The following is a 27,746-nucleotide window of genomic DNA, read 5'->3' as shown; positions in this document are numbered from 1 at the left end:
AACATTCGTATTTATCAATTTCTTTAAAGCATGAATATTCACGTGTCGTGGTATAACCACTGCCTTAGAAACGAATTCGCCCTGATGTGTGTAATCGCTGTAGTAGGCGGACCGTCCCCCGAGGTTAACACGGTCGCTCCGAATTCCGTACACCTGAAATCGGAGTGGACTACCGGTGGTATTGCTCTTCTTATCGGAAAGCACAGAAAGAATAATTGCAAAAAACACTTTGAGAGTGAATTGTGAATGTTGAGAGTGAGTTGAGAAGCTGAATATAACCCTCTATTTATAGGCTAGAAATAGGGTTAAAATCGTCCATAAAATTTCAGGATTAAATCTTTTCTTTTGTAACAGCTGAAACGTCTAGATGAACCTGACTCAAAAATAGTCCAGGTTCATTGCATCATTGTTCAGCTGTTATAACTCCCGAAATTATATCATGTAATCCATGAAATTAAATCAAATAACTCATGTAACTCCTGATATTAACAGCTTGTCTCCTCTGTACAAAGCTGGAAATCAGTCCAGATACATCTTAACGTTTTTTATTTAATTTAGGAAAAGATGTTTAATTTCTGATAACTCTCACATTTTTCCATTTGTTTCTTTCAAAGAGAAATTCCTCTAAAAAGATAGTATCCGCGCGGACGTGTCGAAGACACGTATTACCATTACCATTACAATTACCACGACCACGACCACAACCACGAGACGAGATGGATGGCAGCGGCGGCAGTGCGCGAGAGTCCCCCTTGTTCTCTTTTACTCAACAAGGAAGTGGGAATTCCATACTATAAATACTCATTCCCAATAGTGTTTCCAATACTATGTGAGATTGAGCATTACCAACAAGACAGGCTGCAAGTATTAATCAAAGTTGAGAGTTAGAGAAGCTACAAAAAGAAGTGTTACAAATTACCAGAAAACATTGAAAGGTTCTTATGACTTATTTCTCCTCAGCTTTTGCTATTTGCAATCACTTGGTACTTTTTTCTCCACCAAATTTAGCAACCCTTTTTGAAGTGTTTTAAAAAGATAAATTGGAAGAAAAAAAACTTAATCAGCCTAGAGCCCTTCAATATGAACCAGAGAAGGTTAAAACCACCCTGCATTTGATGTTAGCTCAAGTGTTTCCAAGGATTATAACCCTATTTCCCTCTTCTTTTCCTTGAGGATTCGACGTAGGAACATGGCATTGTTTTCTCACGTGCTTCTATCTTCTGGGACCTTCATTTCATTGGTTCATGCAGAGACCCAAAACAAGATAGCATGTGTATCATTTCTGTACACTATCTTATGCTGCAATCTTAGATTTGCATACGTTGTGGGAATATTAAAAAAATAACTCATGTTTGAATTCTAACGTTTGCGAATGGAATATATTGAGTTAAAAGTGTTACCCTAGCTTCTTCATTATTTAACCCGTATTAGTCGATTAATAAATCGGATACCGATGATTATATAAAAAATGATTAATTTAATACTTTAATTGATTTATTCAAACACTCGCCTATTATTTTAGACAATCATGTAAAAAGGAAGTCCAACCTCAATCTTCCATTTGTATTTATTAGTTAAAGTTTCGGAAGTCATGAAATTAGGTTCTGTGTTTAGTGTGTTTTCCATTAATTTGGTTTTCATATTTTAAAAGTCAGTAATTATTTGTTGAAATATTTATTTACTGTGTTGGATATGTTCATGAAGTGTTTGGTAATGAGATCACTTTGAGTGGAGAATGTCGGGTTTGTGCGATCAATTGCTGGGTTGAAATCAACAACCTCCAATATTAGGCAAGTTCAATAAAGCATCATTCGAAATGAACTTTGGTGAGTGCTGGACACTGTGACTTTGGCCCTCCAAAAATTATATATTTTCTATTTAGTCCCTATAAATATTGTGTAATTAGATTCCAGGATTATGATCTGAACTAGAATTCAGAAGTGTATCTTTGCATGACGAAAGTGTTAATATATTGACAGTCAGTAAATTGGAAAAATGATACCACATGTATTAATTTGTATTACGAGTAAATTTATAAATAAATTATTATATTTTAAAAAGTTAAAATTGAGCCATACTACTTATCGGTTAGTAATTATCTTGTCATTTCATCATTAATAGTATATAGTTAATAACTTTTTTTTTATTAAAGTTACATTTTGATCACTAAATTACGAGTAATTTAATATTCTAGTCACTCAACTTTTAATTGTGTCATTTTTTTAAAGATTTTATTTTTTAATTTCTTACATGTTAATAAAAGATCAATTCCTCATTCTTTTGGTATTATTATAGGATAAAATTTCTTCATAGCTTTTATGCTTCATGAGTCTAGAAAGATAAACGAAAATGACATTTTATGTTTAAATTATTGCATTACAAAGCACTGAGGGCATATGATAATGCAACAAATCATGCATAGAATGTTCTTAATTTTCGTTGTAGATGAATCAAGTATAAAAGCATCAAAAAATTTGTCTAAAAGAAAATTGATCTTCCACGAACCAATAAAAAATTCAGAAAGTTACTCACGGGTGAAAGTTAAATGATTAAAATGTGAATTTCGTTATATTTATGTTACCAAAATGTGTCATGATTGTTAGCATCTATTACATAATAATAAAGTGATTTGATTGTTACTAATCAATAAATAGAAAGACCCAGATTTATGTTTTTAAAATACAATGATCAAATTATAAACTTACAAATGATACAATTACCCAAATTGTAATTTACCCTAGCAATTTTCACCAAAAGATAAAGGTAATTCTCAAAATATTTCGATTCATTTGATCCCATTTTTTGCCAATCACATATATTAATGTTGCTAAAAAATTTACCATGCAATTTAATTATTAAATGGATATAGTTACGAAATATTAAAAAATATTTTTTTAAGGGTTAATATATTTCTTAGTTCGCCTCCAGTTTCAAGGCGAAAGTGAGTCTCCCAATAAGAATTTTTTGCATACACAATGACTCAAACCTGAGACCTTGCTTAAGCGATATCAAGCTACTTACCAACTAACATGTTGGTACTAAGGGTTAACATTTAGGGTAAACTACACGGGTGACCATTAAAATATTGGTCATTTTCATTTTGACCACTGAAGTTTCGTTTGATCAATCTGACCACCCAACTATTTAAATGCTTTAATCAAGCCATTGACAGTTAATTTTTAATGGAGGTGGTGACATGTCAGTTAATAAAATTGACATAATTATATATTTGATCATTAATATTTACACGTGTTACCACTGGTGTAAGGGAAAACAATTAAAATGGATGAGTTGCTGCTTGGTAGATTTGAATTCATGGTCCCTGTGCTTATCTTTGCCATTGGGCCAAGCTATAGATTTGGTATCTAACTGCACAATTTTTTTTATATATTGTTTTGAAGATTATTTCATATATATATATATAAATATATATATATGTATATATATTTAAATTATAGTCGATCCAAGATTTAAAAATAAAAATGAGTTTAATGTTTTTATAAATTATTTTTAAATAGTAATCTATAAATTATATTAAAAAAAATAAAAGTATATTGAAAATTATTTATAGAATCCAATTTACAAAATAAAAAAAATTAATTTAAAAAATAAAATTTTAAACTCATTTTTTTAAAAATCTTGAATTAATTATAATTTAAATATATAAAAAATATAATTTATTTATTAGATTTGCTTTAATAATTTAATATAAATATAAATGTATGTGTGAAATAATTTCAAACACAATATATAAAAAATTGGGCAACTTAAAATCAAATGGTTTACTTGGCTTAGTGGTAGAGGTGTGCCTAAAAATCAATTTGGTCCCTGGTTCAAATCCCCAAGCAACTATTCTTTCATTCTATTATTGTCTCCTCTTTACATAAGCGGTACCACGTCTCAATGTTTATTTAATTAAAATATTAAAATTTATTAATTTAAACTAATTAAATTAATTCTTCAATTATATAGTGACATGTGGCATATTGATTGGAGGGTTAAATTTATTTAATTGAATTAAAATAGTGACTAAATTGATAGAATTTATAAATATTAAAAATTAAATTATATAATTAAATATATAATTATGAGAATTTCATTAACATACATGTCATACATGTTATCATCTACGTTAAAAATATGTCATACATGTTATCATCTACGTTAAAAATTAACAGCAGTAGGGATTGAAGGGTTAATAAAATGTGTAAATATTAAAAACTAAATATATAATTATATCAATTTTATCAACGTGACTAACTACATTAAAAATTAATAATTAATGGTTTGAATGAAACATTTAAATAGTTAGATGATCTGATTGATCAAATTGAAATGTCAATGGTCAAAATGAAAATGACCAATTGTTTAGTGGTTACCCGTGTAGTTTACCCTAAAATTTAATAAATCGTCAATAAAATGTTTAAATATTATTAAGTGTTCTAGACTTTTAGATCCTAAAACTATGGTCAAAATTTATTTTGACCATCGATGTTTTAATTTGATCAAAAAGACTAACCAATTTTTTAAATGGTTCAATCAAACTACTCTCTGTTAATTTTTAACAGAGATGGTGATATGCCCGTTAATAAAAATTGCATAATTATATATTTAGTTATAAAAATTAATTTAGTTATAGTTATAGTAATAAAAAATTTTATAGTTACATTTGGTCCTCAATCAAACTACTCTCTGTTAATTTTTAACAGAGATGGTGATGTGCCCGTTAATAAAAATTACATAATTATACATTTGGTCCTCAATACTTACGCATTCTATAAATTTAGTTATAGTTATAGTTAACGTAAGAAATTAATTTTCCACACTTATAGTTAACATAAGAAATTAATTTAATTTAAAAATATAAAAATATAAAACTAATATTTTATATTAATAAAAATATAAAAATAAAATTATTTAAAAATAATTGCAAAGAAATTAATTTAATTTAAAAATATAAAAATATTAAGCTATTTTTTATTTATATTAATAAAAAAATAAAAAAAATAAATATTGTGTTAACTATAATTATATATATGTGTGTGAGAAAAATATAATTTATTTATTAGATTTGTTTCAATAATTTGTTATATATATGCATATGTGTGAAATATTCTGAAACCAAATATATGAAAAGTTTGCAAATAAATATCAAAGGGAGCCTACACAAGTGGTCCCTGTTGAAACCCCCTAGCAGTATTCATATGCTTTGTTTTTCTTTACAGTGGTCGTGTCATCATCTAATTAGTGAATAAATTTATTCAATTAAAAATTAAAATTAATTAAAAATAATTCTTCAATTGTGTGGTGACACCTGCCACTTAAAAATGTGTTATAGTAATATGTTGATAGCGGCACTTTCGGAAAGGTTAACATTTTAAATTAAATTAAAATTAGGACAAAATTTATAGAATGAATAAGTATTGAGGACCAAATGTATAATTATGTCATTTTTATTAACGGAAACGTCATCATCTCTGATAAAAATTAACGAAAAATGACTTAATTGAATCATTTAAAAAGTTATATGGTCTTTTTAATCAAATTGAAATATCGATGGTCAAAATAATTTTTGACCACAAAAAATTATAAAGTCTGAACTTTAACCGTTTAATGTTATATATCATCGACTGATTTTTTACAATAATGCAATCGGAAAAAATTGTTCGAATAGGGTACTCTCGAAATTATTTCTTCAAATAAGGTGCCCCAAAAACGCATTATAGTCCATGCGACTTTAATATAATTTGGGAGGAGACGCGTGGAGTGCAATTCATCTCTAATTTTTTTCGTATTCCAATTTTTATTTAAGTTTTAATCATTATATAAAAAATAGGGAAGACTCAAATTGGGGTTGGGGGTGGGGGTGGGGGAGCATTGTGGTCGGGGGTGGGGAGTTGCATGGTGTTCCATGAGATCTTAGGGAGATGTGGAGAGTCCAGTGCGACTTCGAGTATTCATCCCATTCGAAAAAATAATATCTCGGGTATTCTATTCGAACAAATTTATTTTAGACTGCGTTATTGTAAAAAATCACCCATATATCATCCATTCAACATACTTTTAGAGTTTTTAAAAATTTCACATGCAGTGTATAAAATAATTCTTCTTAAATTAAATAAAAACAAATAATGTATAACAGACGGTCATAATTAATGATTTTTTTTTCAAAAAAAGAAAGCTTGCATTAAACGAATTAAGTAACACATTTTTATTTAAAGAAAAGCGATTGGCAAATTATACATAAATCGACTTTGAAAAGCTGAGTAGTTTTTTAAATTTTATATTAAAATTAACATGTTCAAAGTTTGTTGGTAAAGTGCCAAAACCTTTGCATTGGCAATTAAGTAAAGAGGAAAGAGTTGGTCAAAACAAAACAGTGTGAATAATGGGAACGAACCAAATTAGTCATTATTCAGCTTCTCAAAGCAATTTCTTTTCTTTTTCTAATGTAACGTAAAAAAAATTAAACATAAATTGAATTTCACAAGAAACATACAGACTTAAATAATTAAGTTGATGTGATTTATTTATGTTTTCTTCTGGGTTTAGGCCATTTGCTTTTTCCTTTACTATTAATATATATATATATATATATACTAATAATGTTGATTCAATTGATAAATAATTTTATATTACTTAATCAGTGTATCGAGTTCTAGTCCTTGTATATAGAGAAAATTCTTACTTAGAGATTCACTCACCAAAATCAGATATACGACGAGAGTCGGTTTAAATTAGTCGAGACAAAACATTGAAATTGAAAGGACAATAAAACATATATTAGGGATGAACATGGGTCGGGTTTGGCTCAGCTTTCAGCTAACCCGACCTGATCCAAAAAATATACACCCTTCACCCGACTCGAATCCCACCCGAAAGACTAAAAAAATATTATTTTTATTTAATAAAACAAAGATTTAATTTAAAAATAATATATAGATGTGTGTAATTGTAATTATCTCTAACTATATTAGGTAAAATTATATTTTTTGAGGCATAATATTTTTACCCTAAATTCGAACCCGATTTTTTTAAAAACTATCCTGATCGATCGGAATCAGTCGAATTCATATCCTATCCCCATCCCTCTATATATATATATATATATATATCACCACATCACGTAAGGTTTGCTTTGATAATTTATCGAATTTAATTAATCCTTTCCCACAATTTCACCTCACTCTATCAACGATGCTTACAGTTTGTCTTGATATACAATTTCAATTCACTGAATCGCAGTGATATTCTTTTCTTTGTAGGGTCATGGGTTTATTCTTTTATATTAACATTTCTCTCTGTTATTATTATAGTATTTTAAGGATTTTTTATAAAGAGATTCTAAATTTTAGATTATTTATCCATCAATTCTATAATATAATGATAAAATAATATATAAATAGTCCATGAGTATACGATATTATTTTATTAAATCTCTAAATTATTAAAAGATATAAAATAGTCTTCTGACTATAAAATATTTTTTATTGAGTCTCTCGATAATTAAAAATTATAAAATGATCACTTAAATATTCATTATGTTCCAAACCCATCTTTTTTTTGTTAAAAATTATTGAACCTTTAAACTGAACGTTAACATGATAATTGAAATATGATCCCAAAATAATTCTAAAACACCATTATTTTTTTCAAAAAAAATTCCCACGCAATTATTCCCAAAATTACTTCCCTTATTTACCTTTATAAAAAAATTATATTATTTCAAACAAATAATACTATTTTTTTGGGGGCCATGGAACGTGGGCCCATTTCTTACTAATTACATTAGGTCATTAGCCTACCATGTTAGACTTAAACTAAGGAGTTGTTTGTTTATTTCAGAATGATTAAGCGCTGAATGATTCAATGACCTGAATGATTAAGAGACTATGTATAAATTAGCTTCAAATGTGACATGTTGTTTGATAATGGCTCTGAATCATTCAGAATGTACTTTGATGTTGAATCATTCAACACTGTTTTACTGAATCATTCAGCACAATCTTCATTCAGAGGTTAGAAACAAACAGGCTAAATACTGAACGGTTCAACATTCAGCACTGAATGATTTCATTCAGAGCCAAACAAACATCCTCTAAGTTAGACTAAGGTTTCGTTGGGTAATGTTCTCAAAAACCACTTTTAGTTAAAAGATTTATTTGGATTGTAAAATTAATGTCAAATGGGTAAAAAAAATTACGATGGAAATGGTGATTTTAAATCAACCTTAAAAACTAAGATTTTTAGTTTTTTCATTTTCAACTTTGCGTTTGAAAATAAATTATAATTATACCCTTACTACTGTATGGGTTCTACTAAATTATGTATTTATTTTTTTAACAATTTAATAATAACATCCTTAAAAAATAATTTATTACTTCTAATAATTTATTTTAATTATTTAAAAATAAATAAAATTCATGATTTATATATTAAAATGTTAATATTGGGTTATATAAAATATATTTTTATTATAATATATATATTTTTATTGTAGTTTAAATTGATATAATTCCTATATAATAATATTTTTTGAATTTATTACAATTTAAACTGATATGATTCCTATATAAGTGTAAATGTAATTTAAATGTTATATTTTTAATTTACAACATAATGTCTATAATGAACATTTTATCATTTCAAACTCACTTTTTAACAACAATTCCAAACAATTAAATTTTAAATTGCATGTTTATACAATACTTTTGAAATTCGTTTCTACAGCAATTTTAAAAATTATATTTCAAAAGATATAACAAATTGATCCTAAATTTCTTTCATCTATATTTTCCTCTTTATCTAACCTATTAATCTTCACAAGTTTTATTTTATTTTTACTTGAAATACGAGGGTTTTGCATTTATTTATTTATTAAATAATATAAAATTATAATATAATATTTATTTAAAAATTTTAATTATTGAAAATATATATACATTATGTAGATACAATTATTCGATCTGAGACTTTTAAAAAAATAATACTCCCTTCTACATTAATAATTTTATGAATTGTTCATATAATTTAATAAAAAAGTCAAAGAATAATTTTAAAATTTTATTTTTTAAATAATTTTATCAAATAAAAAATCTTAAGATTTACAGAATAATATATAAAATTTTACCTAAATTAATAATGGTCCAAAATTTATATGGTGGGTAGTTAGTGGGCAAGCAGATATGGGATGAGCGGATACGGGGCGGGTAAGGTCTCAAACCCGTCATCTACCCACGGTGGGCATGCCTTTTTACATCCACACCCGCCCACTACCCACTAAACTTACACCCATCACCACCCCAATTAGTACGGGTACGATACGAAATCCACAAAATTGTACTATGTCATCCCTATTTTTTATACAATAATTTTGTAACGTCTTGATTTTTAGATTGGTAGTTTCTGATAAACCCGAGTGAATTTTAACTAGGTCAAAGAACCTATAAAGAGTGTTGGGCTAAAATATAATTGTAATTTCTAGTTGGTAGTTTGATTTGGGCTTGAGCCCATTAAGGTTTAAAATGAGTGTTTTTGAAGTGAGCTTGAAAGGGGGACGACTAAGAGTGCAATTAACCCCTAAAATGTTTTAAAGTTAAAATCCATTCAATTTTCATGAGGTCACCCGAGAAGAAATAAGAACAAAGAGATAGCCTTATTTTCATCTCATCTTTGTCTTATTTCTTTCTTCAAAATCCATTCTCTTCTCTTCTCCATCTTAAGCAAAGGTGAGAACTTTGTTGGCGTTCTTCCCTAATCCAAAAATATAGAGGTAAGTTGAGTAATTCCCATCTTCCAAGCTCCATTTTAAGCCCCCAACCTTAGAGTTTGGCCATAGTTGGGTTTATGGAGGGTTTTGTGGTTAGAGCTTCTGTGATGCTCTAAATCCTCCCTAAGCTTTAGAAATTTCATTCTTGTCTTTCTTAAGCTCTTATAGGAGCTAACAACTCATTTTCATTGATTTTTCTAATGATTGAAGAGTTTGAGAGCTCAAGGAGGAAGGGCAAGGAAAAAGAAGTGATTGGACGAGCCTTGAATTATTTCTTCAGCCTCTAGGTGAAAGGTAACACACTTATAACCTTCATAAACTGTTTATAGGTCAACATATGTAGTTTTGGATGCTTGTATGTTTTTATGAGCCTTTGTGTGCACTTGGGATTTAAATCATGAAAATAGGGTTTCAATGTTTTTATGTTTATGTAATGACCTTTCATGATCCTTTAACTATACATAAGCTTTAAACACTATTGGGGAATTGGGGTAACATTAGGAGTGATTTGGAAGATTTTCCATAAGAGAAAACAATGTTTCTAGGTCGAGAGTATCGATATTGTAAGAATAATATCGATATTGTCCGCTGGGAATGGAAAAAATTCAAAGGATTTGTGAGAAGGGTATTGATACTCCACTATTCATGTGGTATCAATACTCGGGAGCTAGTATCGATAATCAGGAACCCAAATCGTATTATAGTATACAATTTTAATTTCGATACTCAAGGGAATATCAATACTCACCATAGGGGTATTAATAATGAGATATTTTTCAAAACATCAAATGAAATTTTGGTATCGATACTCACAGGAGTATCGATACTGAGAAGGGTGACTATAGATACTCCCAGGTGAGCATCGATACCGAGATTAATTTCCAAATATCGAAGGCAAAATTTTTACTGATACCCAAAGGAGTATCGATACCACTGGAGGGGGAATACCGATACCCAAGGGGAGTATTGGTACATGCGTGAAATTTTAGGCAGTAATGTTAGTTGTATAAAGAAAAGATGTTGGGGTATTATTAAGAGGGGGCACTCTTCCATAAGAATACAAGTGGAAACCTTAATAATTGTGTGATAACATGAGGTCTTAATGAGGTAAGATACCATAAGACTTCTGCCTTTGTTGATGCTCGGGAAATGACAATGACACCCGAATTACTTAATTATGGTAGTGTGATGGTATAAGGATTGTCCAGATATATCCAATCAAGTGTTGGTGCACTTAAACGCTAGTTGGATGTTGCACCGACGCTATGTGACCCTAGCAAATCCCAAGTACTCTAGAGGAGTAGGCTAGCCGACTGAGCTCCAAGCTTTGTGACCTGGACTCAGCTCGAATTATAAAAGGACATTGATGTTTTGTGACCCAGGTCTTGCCTAAGGTTCTTAAGTAAGTAAAGAGGGGTGTGAGTTTCGTGATGCTAAGCAACCCCAAGATACACCATGATGCTTACTTCGATTATTGTGATAATGTATTAAAAATGTTTATAACCATACTTGTAGCATGCTCATATGTTGAATGCATGTAGTATAGTAGGGTTATTTGTGTGACACTGAGCTTGTGAGCTCAGCGTATGGAATGTATTTCTGTGCACAGGTTCTTAGGTGCCAGCTAAGGAGCTCATCGCTAGACTTGGAATCCAAACTTGTCCGTCTTTTCAGAGTATGTCTCGATCATTGAAGAGGGCATGTACTGACATATACCTTTATTTGTAATTGAGTCGTAAACTTTATTATTTTGTATTTACATGTTATGGAGACTAATGTTGGGAGCTCCCCATATTTTAAATACTTGTATTTTATAAATGTATCATATTTGGTTTATGTTATATGCATATGTCAATTTGGTCAAATGATTTTTAAAAAAATGGTTAACCACTTATTTGGTTCCATGTGATATTCTAATCCACCAAATTTTAGGTCGGATCGGATTAGGGTGTTAAAATTTTCAATTACAAATAAATTAAATGATAAATTATTTTAAAATTACCATGGGTAGAGCTATTCATTCATAAGCTTGGATGGGAAAAACTAAGATATAGAAAATTATTAAATTCTTTATTTAAATTTATTCAATTATTCGTTTTACTAATTCAAGAATTGAAAAATAAAAAATAAACTTATGTACTTTTTGGTCTCTAAAGAATTTGTTTCTGGTTAAAAATAGGTGTCTAATGCTTTTTTTGTTATACTTTTAAAAAAATTATGTGACACATGTCACGCTTATATTTTTTTTATTTTTTAAAATAAAATATTATTTAAAAATATATATATTTTTTAAAAAACCTGAACATGACATGTGACACTTAATGTGTTTTTTTTAATGGTAGATACCTAAAAGTGTAACGGAGAAAACCTCTCTCTATATATATTAAATATGGGATGAATACAATGGTAATATTTGTTCATAAATTTTCAACCATTTTACAATAAAATATTCATACCCTTGACATAGACGATACTCGAACTCAAAACCTTAAGAGATAGCAACAAATCGTTTGATTCATGCAATTATTTTAAAAATTTTAAATTGTAAATTAAATAATAAAATTTTCAACAATGACATGTTTGGTCAAAATTAAAGACCATAATAGTATGATCTAATATATGGCATCCATAAAATAAGAAAGGATGTGCCTGCTTCTTGTCATTTTCAAAATTACAAAAATTAGAATGTTTGATCACAAACTCGTCCAAATTATTACAATCTCATATAAAATTATATATATTTTTTTAATATTTAGGCATATCAGTTATATATTCATAATAATGCTTTATTATATAAAATCTCATATTCAAGCACCATGAATGTTAGGAGTGTGAGTGCTTAATGTAAAACGACAGAAAACTATTTTTAAACAAATACCGTCTTGTACTTATCATAGATTAATAATTTTTTTTTTCCAAAACTGCTCTATTACATTGAAATTGTTCTTTTTAATGAAAAAAAATTCATTAAAGTTTTTCTTTAAAAAGTAATTTTGCTTTTTTTTTGGTTCCTTAAAGATTCTACGAGCAGACAACAAATTTGGCTTGGAAAAGGAAAAGACAAGTAGGTAATGAATCACTTGTCTTAGAGGAAGTCATATTTAACTATTTTCGGGGTACTTCAGCCGCAATTATATGGAAAGTTAATTACCTAATGTCCGAAGAAAGACTTGTCAATTTATTCTTTTCGTTGTAGTTATTCTTTAACTAATGACAATGGTAAAAAAAAAGCTCAAGTCGGGGAGAATTTTGCAGGAACAAAATGAATCGGTGTGAATATCATTAATAATAATATGTAACGTGTCTAGACATCACACAATTCCAGCAAGAAATAATAAATAGATAATTAATACACTTGATGTAACAAGTTAGAAGGAAGACGACGATCGATGGTGGGAGGAGGATATATTGGCCACGTGTGTGGATCAACAATAATATGAAGAAAACTTGGAAGGTATTAATCATGCATCCAGGCTCTGTGGGGACTTTTTCTCATCGACATGGGGGATACATGTGACCGATTAATACACATGCGGAGGTGGTTTCTATGTTAAAATCTGATTTGCAGGCAATAGAAATTAATACACATCCTATATTTTGTTGCAAGCACTGATAGATATGTTTTAACAATTAAAAAATGATAATTATGTAGGAATATATATATCATTGTTTTAATAAACAAGGGCGATGTAACTAAATTTCCGGGGAAAGTGCCAAGACAATCTTTTCGTTTCACTTGGACTTGGACTGGCCCTCCATATTTTAATATTTAAGTCTCGTGGTGTTCAACCATGAAAGGTTGGGGAAAAAAGGAATAAAAGTAAGCCACTTTGGGTTGCTTCTTATCTCTCGAAAGGTTGGGGAAAAAAGGAATAAAAGTAAGCCACTTTGGGTTGCTTCTTATCTCTATATAAACCTTGTCTTCCTCGTTTAGTTTCCCATCATTCCTGCACCGAGGATCTTGTTTTCCTTCACCAAATCATTTTTTAAAAGAATTTTCTGCAAACAAGCGCTCGATCAGGTTAATTCCAAAACCTATAACTTTATTGTTTGCATGTTAACGTTCTCCTTCGGATTTGTTGTTTGTTTCTTAAGAAACCATAAGCATGAATTTGCAGCTTTTTGATATTATATTGATGAATTCGTACATTAACATGTCCTCATTACAACAGTGACAAGCACAGCAAACAAAATAGTAAATTGATCCGTTTCTGAATCAGAAGGGAAGAGATCGTCATGTGGAAGCTTAAGATCGCAGAGGGTGTTGACGGTCCACACTTGTACAGCACCAACAACTACGTGGGGAGACAAACCTGGGAATTCGACGCCAACGCCGGCACCCCAGAAGAGCGAGCTCAGGTGGAAGAGGCTCGCCAAAATTTCTACAAGAACCGGTTCCAGGTCAAGCCTAGCGCCGATCTCATTTGGCGCATGCAGGTATCTTCTGCTTCTATCTTAAATATACAATTAGTTCGGGTGCCCATTTTGAACCCTCTTATGAAACGGTTCTCTCTCTCTCTCTCTAGTTGATTTTTTGTTTCAAAATATTCTTGGTTTTGTTAGGTTTATGTCTGTCAAATTAAAGGCCAAATGATACGATCTTAGTAACGATAAGAACTCCAAGTTTCTTTATTTTATTTTATTTTATTTTCTTTAAAGTCTGAACCATGATTCCTTCAAGAAATCCCTCCCCCCTTTAAACTTTACAATGTATAATTATACAAATTTTTACTGTCTATAAGAATTAAAGAATATAATTTAAAAACTTCCAATCATATCCAATCAAAAGAACTCATGAATTAAAACGATTATTTAACTATATTATAACCATATAATTACACTTAACTATAGAAAACTAATTATATAATAACTTTCTAAACTCACTTTAATTTTCTAAAGTCGAATATATTTTTTTTAAAAATTCTAAATTTAATCTTAATCCTATATAAAGAAAGGAAAATGAGTGATGTTAGGGGAAGAAAAAAGAGTATTCTTGATAGTCTAAAATATATAATCTAAGAAAGCATGATGGTATAAAAATAAATAATTTGACCAACCGACGAAATATACCCACTAAAATTCATTATTCAAACGTAAAAATAAAATAGCTTATGAATTTGATTACTCATTTGACATAAAGCAATTGACACGAAATAACTGGCATAAGTCCAATGTTACCCATTTCAATGATAAATCAAATATACATATTGCACGAATGCCAGAAAATAAAACAATTCACCTACACAAGATCATGTTTGATAGAGACGTGCTTATATAATTTCATCATGGATTCTTATCAAATTTGGATATATATATATTACACCTGTAATATATAATTTCATATTTTATAACGTTAAAAATGTTATATTAGTAAAATGATTAAAATTTAAATACTATTGTCAAATACATAAATTAATATAAAAACATTTAGGGCTGGGATTAAAAATTATCAAATTTCAGACCTGAAAAATACTCTATCTCCAGTGATCTTATTCTTAAGAAATAGGCTAGTATGTTTTTCAATTTAAAATCTTATAATATATGTTTTAAAATTTGTAATTTTCTATCAATCTCGTGTTTTTCCACTCAACAACACTAAAATTAATTCGTAGTCAAGTAGAAATAAAAAGAAATGACCAATATTGCACGTTGAACATTTTCTATTCCTTAGAACATATATTATTCTGTAATCACCTTGGTTTAATAAAAAATATTTTCTATTCGTTTCCTTTTGCTAACATTTTGACACGTATTTGGAAATCTTTTTATTATAAAAAAATAAATATGCAATTATCGTTAAAAAAGAAAAAGGCAAGTGAAGTGCATTTGGTATGAGATGAATGTTGTCACAAAAAGAGGGGAATGCCAAAAGTGGAGAGACCCGGAAAAAAAAAGAAGGGCGGAGGCAGCGACGACTTTGAATACTTCGCCCAACCACTCACCATGCATTTTTCTCACTCATTTGGTATTAAATGTTCACCTCTAGTATTTCTGATGTTCGAATTTAATACTTAAAAAAAATAATAATTTATTTATCACCGAATTCGTTTGGTTTGTGCTTCCATTATCATTAACATGTTTAGGACAGGCTCCCGATGTCATTTAATCAATTTATCTGTTAAATTATTTGGATAATTTTTAAAATAATTATATGTACTTCTATTACTTTAAAAGTTATGATAAGAAGAAAAAGTTTTTCGTTGCCTTTCAGAAAATTAGGGGAAAAAAGATTTCGACCCTTTCAAGATAAGTATTTAGTGAAAGACATAAAACGAATTTTTAGGAAATTATAAATTCATGGTCTAGTGGGAGAAAAATATTGAAATTAAATTATTTCCGAATTATTTCTTAATTCTTCTTAATTTGGTTTTTATATGATATTAGATGGTTAATAATTCCTTATAACATAAATGATTTAATTAATTAATTTAGTGACCCATATCATGTGATGGTTATGTAATTTTTTTGGGCAGTTTCTAAGGGAAAAGAATTTCAAGCAAAGTATACCAGCAGTGAAAATTGAAGATGGAGAGCAAATCTCAGATGAGAAGGCGAAAACAGGATTGAGGAGGGCCGTCCATTTCTTCTCAGCTTTGCAAGCCAGTGATGGTCATTGGGCCGCTGAAAATGCCGGTCCATTGTTTTTCCTTCCACCCTTGGTAAATTTCCTTGGCTACAACTTGTCAATCTGCTCTTAACCAAATGCAAATGTTAATTTACAATGTTATCTACTTAAAAATTGCAGGTTTTCAGTATGTATATTACTGGACACCTTAATACAGTATTCCCTGAAGAGCATCGTAGAGAAATCCTTCGTTATATATATACTATCACCAGGTACGTACTCTACATTTTGATATAATTGATGTATATATCCAAGTACATTGAAGCATTTTTTATGAGTGATGCAGAATGAAGATGGTGGTTGGGGATTGCATATAGAAGGTCACAGCACCATGTTCTGCACGGCTCTTAGCTACATTTGCATGCGTATTCTCGGGGAAGGTTCCGATGGCGGACTCGACGATGCTTGTGCGAGAGCGCGCAAGTGGATTCTTGACCATGGCAGTGTTACTCACATGCCCTCTTGGGGAAAGACTTGGCTTTCGGTGTGTATGCATGAATGCACATGTTTCGCAAAATTCACCTTTAAAATTTACCCATATTCAGATTGAGAAAACCAAAGAAATCATACGATATGCTCTTCTTTTTTTTTGTAGATACTTGGTGTTTTTGACTGGTCTGGAGCTAATCCAATGCCCCCGGAGTTCTGGCTCCTCCCTTCTTTCCTTCCTATGCATCCAGGTTTGCATGAATCAATTTCTTTGTACCAATATTAGTTCGTTCATGTGTCTATCGATGAAGGACGTTAATCCGAAACTATCCTTTTAAATACACAGCAAAAATGTGGTGCTACTGTCGCATGGTGTACATGCCAATGTCATATCTATATGGTAAAAGGTTTGTCGGACCGATCACACCTCTTATCGAGCAATTGAGAGAAGAACTCTACCTTCAGCCTTACAATGAAATTAATTGGAAGAAGATACGCCATTCATGTGCACCTGTAAGTTTATCTTTATTGTATACATATTACAAACTGCAAAGATATTGAACTGCACTACAATTAAGTTCACAAAACATTGATAAATAATTTATTGTTACAGGAGGATATCTACTATCCACATCCATTGATTCAAGATCTGATGTGGGACAGTCTATATATATGTACCGAACCACTACTTACTCGTTGGCCTTTTAACAAGTTGATCAGAGAGAAGGCTCTCCAAGTAACAATGGAACACATTCACTATGAAGACGAAAATAGTAGATACATCACCATTGGTTGTGTGGAGAAGGTAATTCTACTATCGTAGTCGAGTTTGTGAAAATTCGATCCATGTATGTATAGCTATTTGATTGCTAACCATCTGGTGTCACCGAATGGAGTAGGTGTTATGCATGCTTGCCTGTTGGGCTGAAGAACCAAATAGTGATTATTTTAAGAAACACCTTGCTCGAATCCCGGATTACCTTTGGGTGGCTGAAGATGGAATGAAGATGCAGGTTTGTGCACATTCATTCCGTAAAACAAACCTATTTATTGATTGAATCGATAAAAAGGAAAGATGTTGCCTCCATGATTATTGGTATGCAGAGCTTCGGAAGCCAACAATGGGATACCGGTTTCGCTCTTCAAGCTTTGCTTGCAAGTAACCTCACTGATGAAATCGGACCTGTACTCAAGAGGGGACATGACTTCATCAAGAAATCTCAGGTTTAATATCAGTTTCATTCATCACAAAGTCATTTTCAACCTTTTTCATATCATTGAGAATAATTGTTATCTTCCGATCAAAACGAATAGGTCAAGGACAATCCTTGTGGAGACTTTAAGAAAATGTACCGCCATATTTCGAAGGGATCTTGGACTTTCTCTGATCAAGATCATGGATGGCAAGTTTCTGATTGCACCGCCGAAGGCTTGAAGGTAACTGATTTCTTTAGTTGCGATCAAATGCAATACAAAATTACATAAACGAGTGATGCATCTATTGTATAAATTCATGTTGCCTTAACAGATATCCCTCTGTTTTGCAGTGTTGCCTGCTCATGTCCATGTTGCCAGCAGAAATTGTTGGTGAGAAAATGGAGCCTCAGCAGTTATATGATGCAGTCAATGTTATACTTTCTCTGCAGGTAACAATTTGCTCACTCTAAATTTCAATGATGCTTTTCACTTAGTTTAGGTTGTTCGTTTCGATAAGCTTAAAATGCTTCACTTGTTGTATACAGAGCAAAAATGGGGGACTAGCTGCCTGGGAGCCTGCTGGAGCTCAAGAATGGTTGGAAGTAAGTGCTTTAGCCATTGATGTGTACTCTGTTTTACAATTGTTTTTCAATATGTTAATGATGATTCCTTCTTTGTTCTTCTTCTTCTTCTTCTTCAGATGCTTAATCCGACCGAATTTTTCGCTGATATAGTCATCGAGCATGAATACATTGAGTGCACGGCATCTTCAATCCATGCCTTGGTTTTGTTTAAGAAGTTGTACCCTGGGCACAGGAAGAAAGAAATCGAGAATTTCATTACGAATGCTGTACGCTACCTCGAAGATATACAAATGCCTGATGGTTCATGGTATGCACTTTTCGGATTTAATCGAATAAGTCATTTCATGATTGCTTTTCGAAAAGCATTAGAGTTGAATCGTATTGAAAACTTCAACAGGTATGGAAACTGGGGAGTCTGCTTCACGTATGGTACATGGTTCGCACTCGGAGGGCTTACGGCGGCAGGCAAGACATACGCCAATTGTGCAGCAATGCGCAGAGGCGTTCAATTCCTACTTACAACCCAAAGAGAGAATGGTGGGTGGGGTGAGAGCTACAAATCATGCCCCGACAAGGTAAAAATCTTAAATGCCACGAAACCCTCAGTCCGAATGTCCCGTTCCATGTTTGGCACACTGTTGGTTTAATCGGTAATAATATTGACGGGGTTCGTGATGCAGAGATATGTGCCTCTGGAAGATGGAAGATCAAACTTGGTGCACACTGCATGGGCCATGATGGGGTTGATTCATGCTGGACAGGCAGAACGAGACCCGACGCCTCTGCACCGTGCCGCGAAGCTGATAATCAATTCTCAGTTGGAAGACGGCGATTTTCCGCAACAGGTGCTGGCTTGTATAACTTACTTGCATATTTAGAAGACTTCATTAATAGAAATCATCTGAAGCTGACAATGGGATCTTACTGCTATGAACAGGAAATCACTGGAGTGTTTATGAAAAATTGCATGTTACACTATGCAGCATATAGGAACATTTACCCACTGTGGGCGCTTGCGGAGTACAGAAAACGTGTTCCATTGCCATAATGCTTTGCCCAAGCCTGTTGAAACTTGTACTCGTCAAACACAAAACAAGAGGGTCATACAGATTTGCTGCTTCTGTTTACTTCTTTATTCCATTATTTTCTCACGTGAGCGTAAGATGAAATTTGTAAAATGTATTGACAATTATAATTTTTTAAATGTATTAGCAACTCGATGAATAAAAAATAATAATAACTTGATATATAATTCTTCGTGATAAGTGTTATGCTGTCGTTAGAATAGAAGTTTCAGCGCCGTTACAAATGATTTTTTTTACCGGAGTTGTTTCACGGAACGTAAAATTACTTTTAAAATAAAATTATAAAAATATTATATTATTTATCATATTATTCGGAATATTGTATTATTTTATTTGATTTATTTTACAAAAATACAAGATTATAATGTTTAGTTGAATGAATATAAGATAAAAATATATTTTACCAAATTGTAATTGAGATATATTTTCTTTTTTACAAGTTTAATTTTTAATATTAAATTCAAAATATTTACATGAAAATTAATAGGAAATATAATTTTTTTCATTTTTTAATTTATATATTGTTAAATAAAATTTATACACAAATAAATTAAGATATATTTTTTATTTTTTTTTATTTCTTTCAAAATAGTTGATGAGTTGATGACAGTAGTTGCATCAATGATGCATTTTAACATATAGTACAATAATGCACTTTTAGTTTTCATATATACTTAAGGGTGCATTTGGTTCACGGAATATAAGATTATCGATGGGAATAGGATTACCGGAATGTAACATTACCTAACACATTACTGGAAATGTTACATGACTGTGTTTGGTTTGTTTGGCAGTAATGTAAGATTACAGTTTTTGGTTGAATGAATAAAAGATTACTGAAATGTATATTTTACCAAATTGACCTTGTTCTATATTTTTTAACTAGTGAAATTCTAATTATTTAAATAAAATTTATTTATATAAAAATTCATCGATAATATATTATTTTATTATTTAAATATATCATGTATTATTTTATTTTTAATTAATATTAAATTTTACATAATTTATTTAAAAATATATTAAAATTTTACTTCAACATAATTTATATAAAAATATATCATGTTCAATTTAGGGATTTTTAACTTTCACTATGATATTAAATTGACCATGACGATGATTTTGTTAGGTAATATTTTTCACACAAAATAGTTGTTTGGGTATCGATAAAGGAGTCCTATAAGTAGATTGCCGAGGGTTTTGGAGTAATCATCCCAATACCAAACACCTCTATGTTTAAATTAATTATACTATATCAAAGTGTTCGCGTAAATTAGTATCATACTCCTGCTACATCTTTTAATGAAAATTTTCATACGTACACTATCTTTTTATACTAATGAAATATTATAATGTTCAGGTTCTATTAAAATCTTAAAGAATACAAAAAGAGTCCAATAAGTAGATTGCCGAGGGTTTTGGAGTAATCATCCCAATACCAAACACCACCTATTCGTGCTTGAGCTCATTACTGAACTAATGAACATATGGAACATCAATTCATATTATTGTTTATCTATCTAATTTTATATATTTTAAAAAACCATTAATAATACAATCGTTTTAATAATGTAATTTCAAGTGGATTTGGGGCTATTTTTTAATATATTATCATTTAAGAATTTTACATTGAGCAAATAATTAAATAATTCTCTATTTGCTTAAAACTAAACATGCATTATCTAGGCAAATAGAACATGAAATATTATAAGCATATATAAAATTCTAAAAATGTGAAATATATATATATATCATTCCATGTTCCGATTAGGGGGGAAAACATAAAAAAATAGTTATAAAAGGTAAAAGAGAGATGAGCAAAAAGAAAGCTATCTTGAGGATGGTGAACCTCCCCAGAACCATACTTAGCAACCACAGAGAGCTTTTCACAAGTTCTTACTAAAGCAAGCCCAACAACTAGACAGAATTAAGGCCACCCACTCATTTTTGTTAATCCTCATCATCATCATCACCATCATCCTCCTCTTCCTCCTCCTCATCCTCGTCCTCTTTTGCCAATCGATGGACAAAAGTATTATTAGGGTAAACAAAATTCCTAAGCAACTGATACCACAAAAGATATCAATGAGTAGAGCTCAATGGCAACGATGCAATTCAACTCTTACGTACATGCATATCAATCTAACTTCAGAACGTGCACAAAGGTGATCTAGACATTGAATGCAGCAGCAGAGTATAAATAAATGAACGGTTGTCTAACAATTCTGAAGCAGATATGAATTCCAATACAGATTTATATCTAAATGGCAACCTAGTACTCAAACTCAGGTGTAATCATCATATATAGGCTTTCTAGTTTCTTCTAAGTTTTTCAATGTATTTGGAGGATCTTTGTAGGAACATGTTACCCAAACCATATCTGGATATGGTTCAAAGTCTGACAGAGTTATGTCAAGAAAAATAAAGATTCAGAGTAACTAGGACCTAGATGGAAATATTTCCTAGAATAAGGAGAAAATGCAAATAATGCTCTCAAATCACCACAATTTCCCCTATTGCATTTCCAACCTAATTCCAAAATTCTGTTATACTGCTAAATCGAGTACTCCACTGATCGGTAATCCAGACTAAATATCTTCATTTTGAAACCAGAATCTTAACTTGGTCAGAGACCATTCATCTCACAACAACTAAATTCTATACACAATGTTGAACCTATGTTGCACGGATACGGATACGGGACGGATACGAGGACGGGAAACGGTAATTTTAAAAATTACAGGGTACGGGGACGGCAAGGGTACGTCATATAAAATAATTTTAAAATTATAAATATATATAAAAAATCATAAATAATGTCAAATATCAAGACTCAAACAACAATATTAAGTTTATAACAGTAAAATCCATAAACAAACAACAATATTAAAATATCAAATTTTAATATTCAAACCATAATATTAATTCTAGAATAATAAAATCCATAATAAAATCATAATATTAAAGTGTCAAATCTTAAGACTTAAACCATAATATTAAGTCTAGAAAAATATTAAACTCAAATCAAATATTGTTAACAACTTTGAGATTAACTGGCTCTCTAGATTCGACTCATCAAGCGAGAATGTCGGCCACAACGGCTTCCAGCTACGCTACTGCTTTAGCCGAATTGGTAACAACCAGAGTGCTGTTGGGGTGAACCATAGGCAGCCCGTAAATGACCCAAACCATGCAGTTTATTAAGGTTGCTAGATACGGGGCTGGCGAGAACTGCTCCACTGAATTTTTCTTCCAAATTTGAGCAAAAGTTGGCCTGCAATCAAAAGGTGATTAAAGATAATGTAATCAACTAAACACAGGGAAACAAAAGTCAGGCGAAGCTTACACAGGAGACAAGAAGAGGAAGAGTGATATAACGTTCCCTGTGAAGAAGTAGAACAAAACCCACATTAGTTTACTTTTCAGGCGGGTTTCAAGGAAACATCGTTGTATGGTAAACCAACATACCTGTGACCCCAACTACATTACGGATAGTGTTGAGTAGGTGAGAAACCATGGCTGTAAGCTGTGTAAAGCAATGAATGAAACGAGTAGGGGAAGGGGGAGGAAGAAAATCAGGGTGCAAAAGGGATCGTTTATATGGAGATTTTCAACTTATAGAACTTATATACAAAGGGGGATGAATGAGTTGAGAGGGCCGGTGTTGAATGCGGTGTGGGGCTAACGCATCTGAGCATGGATTTGGCAAGAATCTAAAGACGTAGCCAAGTCAAACAACAGCCTCGACACCACCTCCTCCGACGTCGAAAAAATCGAAAATGCCGTCTCTGAAACGTCCCCAAGACTCGGTGAAACGTCCCCGGCGTCGTTCAGCCGTACCCTGCCACCGTGGCACGTCCCCGGTACGTATCCCAGCCGTCCCCGTGTCGTCCCCATACCGGGGACGTATCGGGTACGTGAAACGGCACAAGTTTGCCGTCCCCGTGCTTCCTTGTGTTGAACTCGGTGAAAATCGAGCTAAACTGATCTAAAGTAATTTAAAAGGCATGCACATGAGGAAAAACCCACGAATCCATCCTAATGATTTGGTGGGTAGGAGAAGAATTATTCCCAAAAACATGTGTCTGTAAACACCTAGAAATAAACTAAGGCCAATACATGATATACACGTTTGTAGAGGTAGTCAAATGGACCTAGCTCCCCCAGCTATCCCAATTCAACCAGCTTCTACAGAATTAACATGGCAAATTGTTGAATGCTACTAGATTTACATAACGCAAATTGGTGGCTTCTGCTTACTTAGGGGCCGTTTGGGAATGCTTATGGAAGTGGTTTTGGCCGAAAATTCCATGAGACAAATGTAAGTCAGAGTGCAGGTATAAGCAAATTCACATAGCAAGTTCTAGAAAGTACGCCTCACACAAATGTCACCAATCCAAAACGACTCCAGAGAAAATTATCAACTTATTCCAACCATTTGATAAGCCTCCAAACCTTAATAATCTCAATTTATATTCACATTTTGTTATCAATAGCAGCAGTTCTGGGTTCAATTGATAAGTTCATTTTTTAAGTTCAAAATACACTCTATTAATTATACTTTACCCTAACATATCGATCACAAAAATAGTCCAATTTTGATCTAAAAACTTAAAGCCATTTTGATCTAAAAAGCCCCAGGACTTGAGGGTAGAGCAGGGCAGGGGAAGAGTGAAAATGGTCGGGTGTATATATTAAGTTTTTCAAAACAAACAAAAAAATCTACCTCTTCAACTCCATCAAAATCCTCTTCGTCAGCCTCCTACATCAGGAAGTTACAAATAACAATAAGCAAAAAAAGCAAAACATAATTAAAACAAAATATGTGTTACAAAACCAGAGAAAGAAGCCAGGCAAAAAATAAGTTACACTGTTGAAATAAGTGAGAGGATTGGGCCATAAGTCCTCCTTGATAATCTCTGCTACCTGTAATGGTTTATCAAGTGAAAAACTTGATAATCTCTTATTCCTGTCCTCCTTCCGCTGCGATAAGCTGGCAACCGTTGACGAATGCGAACCGAGAGCGCACAGCTGGAGGCTAGAGCGGTGGAGCGTGAAGAAGATTTCAGCCAGAACGAAAGGAGAAGACTATTTTAGACAACGGAGACGGAATAATAAAATACGGGAGATAGGGATAGACATTCCCGGAAAACAGTAAAAAAATTACTGTTGGTTTTAGCTTTTAACTGGTACTTTGTAATGTGTCCCATCCATCCAAACGTGTGTATATTCATATGGAAAAAAACATTCATTTCAGGAATGAATTATATCCGGAATCAAACGGGGCCAAGAGTTACAAACATTAGTTATATTACAAACATTAGTAATATAATTCACAGGCACGGACGTAAGATTTTATGTTAGGGGAGTGAACTTAAACTTAAAGAGATGAACTAAAATTCTAGGTGCTAAAACAGAATTTCAATAGAAAATATATAGAAAAAACTAAAATATGAAAATTTTAAATTTTCAGGGATCGACTGTCTCCATCTACCCTTTCGATCCATTCCTGACCACACAACAGAATTTCGAAACTAGCTGGCTGTAATTGCAAATCTGTAGGACTGCAAGTCTAGCTTCAAACACGACATTTTCTGATACAAAGTTGGGGCAATTTCGTTACGAGCAACCGAAACGTCAAACCGTGTAACCACTTGTGGATAATCAAAAGTGAGGGGCCTCAACGCTCGAAACGTCAAACCGAAGAAACCACTTGAAGATAATCAAAAGTGAGGGGCCTCAACGCATTGCCAACTTCGGCTTCTATCAGCTCCAATTGCCTTTTGAAAATGTGCATGTAACCACCCAATCTCCTTCTCTACAAGGACTTGGCATCGGCATTACATATCCGGAATCCCCTCCCCATGGGAAATGGTATGACCCGAAAACAGGACGACCCCATCCGAAATCCACTTTCGATGCCGGGAAATGTTGCCCCGATGATACTACAAAAGCCAGCCCCTCTTCGTTGCCATTCATGTATATTTTAGCCCGTGCCGGTAAATGCGTTTATATACTAGCTTATTATACAATGTGTAAAGACTTGCGAATAAATATCCAAAATATGATTAGTTTTTATATTGTTGTGAATAACTTACGATGTTTTATAATTATATTTAGATATAAAATTCATAAGTATCGACTAATCCACTAAGAATATTATAAAGCAGGGACGGAGACAGAACTAGATCTCAACAGAGGCTGAATCTTTTTAACATCTTTAAGTTATATATATAATTTTACATTTATTATTTATTTATTTCAAAAAATATAAATGATAACATCAAATATGCATAGTTCTATATTTATATGAAATAACAAGTTAAAAATTAAAGTAAAGTAAATAATAAAAAATGTGATTTTAAAAAGTGCAAAAGACATAACTACCACATAATCACAATAAAACGTGTCTTTCCTTCAAATCTCGAAATGCATTTACGAGCGATGTTGTACTAAAGCTCCTTGCAATATCTCTTTCAATATTGATAAGCATGCAACTCTAAAAAAACTCATCCTCCATTTGTTGTGGAGTATTGTCTTAATGATATTCATTGTAGAAAAAGCTCTTTCAGCACTTGCTATAGAAACTGGGTGAGTCAATAGAAGTTTTATCGTTCAGAATATATATGGATACGTGTTCACTTTCCTAGTATCCACCAACCACTGACTTAGGTCAGAGATTGTCAACAATTTTCTTAGACCTGAATTCCATGATAACTCAACCTCATAATGACACAATTCTGTTCATAAATCATTCTTTTCAACTTCCGTGAAATCATCCGGATAAAATTTATTCACAAGATTGCAAACGTCTTCAAGCTTGAAAATTTTATCACCATCTCTTGGCTCCAAAGCACAACCAAGAGTTAATAACTCTATTGACTTCTCATTAAATCTATTGTTTAACTCTTGTAGTTGAACATCAACTATAACATAAAAAATTTATACTCGATAATGATGTTCAACTGTAAAATGATCTTGTTGGAGACGAGAACGATGCCTCTTTTTTCTCTATAAATAGAATTCATATATGGGATATCTATGTTGAGACTTTCACAAAATGAGGTAACCTCCATAAAAAGATTATTCCATTCACCATCTCTAAATTTCTGCAAAAGTATCTTTAAACTCTCAACAAGATGTAGTGAATTCAAAATATCCTAAGATTTTCGTTGTAATAATTGAGAAAATAAATCAGTGTTTTTTAATATTTTATTCATAAGATGTAAAATAAAGACAAAATCAAAGGAAGTCAAAGTCTCTAAAGTTGTCGCCGCTTCTCCTCGTTTAGAATATGTACTTTCTTCATCAATGAGTTTATATAGAAGAACACAAGCGACACTAAACATTTTTATCTAGCTTGAAATTGATCTCAAGTAAGAACCCCATCGAGTATCACCTGCCCTCTGCAAATTACTTGTTTGATTCAAACCAGTTCCATTTTAAGTTGTTCTTCTTCAATCAAATGATTTATTTCGTCAGAATAAGCTTTTTTTAGTTCATTGATGCGCTTATATGAGGCAATGTTGAGTTAATCGATTGACGGAATCGGCCAAGAGGGGGGTGAATTGGCAATAAAAATTTTAGTGGAAGCTTTTGCAGAAAATTGAAAGAAATTACACAGCGATTTAGAGTGGTTCGACTTTCTCAACCAAAGTCTACGTCCACTACCTTAGCTATCCACACTAAGGATTTTCCACAAATTCACTAATTTGTCTTTCTTTTTGAGGACAAAGAGTAACCTTACAAACCCTCAAGAATTATACCCCAAATTCTTGAGAACACTCTCTCCCAAAGAGAACAATACAAATTTGCAAACTTACAAGGAAATCCTCACAAGGTAGATTGTTTGCACAATTCTAGAACAAAGAAAAGAACACTCAAAAAATGAATACAATTGAGCACAATAAGTGTTCTTGAAAGCAAAATGAATATTGAATGAAAAATAGGCTTGAATTGCTCAAACTTGAGGTTTGATGCTTTCTCTTTGATTCTCTCTTGATTCTAGTTGCTTGATATTTCTTATTATTGATCAATGACTTCTAAGCTTGCTAAAA

General features: G+C 31.7%; 2 protein-coding genes and 1 long non-coding RNA gene across 3 annotated transcripts; 1 reads left to right on the top strand and 2 right to left on the bottom strand.

The window, feature by feature from the left end:
• Positions 1 to 13,584: 13,584 nt before the first annotated feature.
• Positions 13,585 to 19,819, top strand: LOC120131368 (beta-amyrin synthase-like). Its single transcript, XM_039148377.1, is given in 17 exon segments — positions 13,585 to 13,790; positions 13,942 to 14,206; positions 16,243 to 16,428; positions 16,515 to 16,610; positions 16,660 to 16,878; positions 16,990 to 17,074; positions 17,170 to 17,336; positions 17,437 to 17,628; positions 17,723 to 17,836; positions 17,928 to 18,047; positions 18,138 to 18,260; positions 18,371 to 18,469; positions 18,566 to 18,622; positions 18,721 to 18,911; positions 19,002 to 19,179; positions 19,285 to 19,449; positions 19,542 to 19,819. Coding segments are annotated over 16 exon segments (2,304 nt in total). The 5' UTR covers positions 13,585 to 13,790; positions 13,942 to 14,005; the 3' UTR covers positions 19,653 to 19,819.
• A 1,659-nt stretch (positions 19,820 to 21,478) lies between these two features.
• On the bottom strand, positions 21,479 to 24,442 carry LOC120131496. The gene is made up of 3 exons (XR_005516926.1): positions 24,416 to 24,442; positions 24,251 to 24,256; positions 21,479 to 21,696 (listed from the first exon to the last, which is right to left on the bottom strand). It is a non-coding gene; the product is annotated as an uncharacterized LOC120131496 (long non-coding RNA).
• LOC120131495 (bidirectional sugar transporter SWEET7-like) lies at positions 22,729 to 23,467 on the bottom strand. The gene is made up of 3 exons (XM_039148478.1): positions 23,158 to 23,467; positions 23,036 to 23,072; positions 22,729 to 22,963 (listed from the first exon to the last, which is right to left on the bottom strand). The coding sequence occupies exons 1-3, from the start codon at positions 23,204 to 23,206 to the stop codon at positions 22,798 to 22,800; spliced, it is 252 nt and encodes an 83-aa protein (XP_039004409.1). The 5' UTR covers positions 23,207 to 23,467; the 3' UTR covers positions 22,729 to 22,797.
• Positions 24,443 to 27,746: the final 3,304 nt, after the last annotated feature.

The sequence above is a fragment of the Hibiscus syriacus genome, unplaced genomic scaffold, assembly GCF_006381635.1.
Source record: "Hibiscus syriacus cultivar Baekdansim isolate YM2019G1 unplaced genomic scaffold, ASM638163v2 tig00110556_pilon, whole genome shotgun sequence".
Classification (NCBI taxonomy): domain Eukaryota; kingdom Viridiplantae; phylum Streptophyta; class Magnoliopsida; order Malvales; family Malvaceae; genus Hibiscus; species Hibiscus syriacus.
This window is presented reverse-complemented; position numbering and strand designations above follow the sequence as displayed.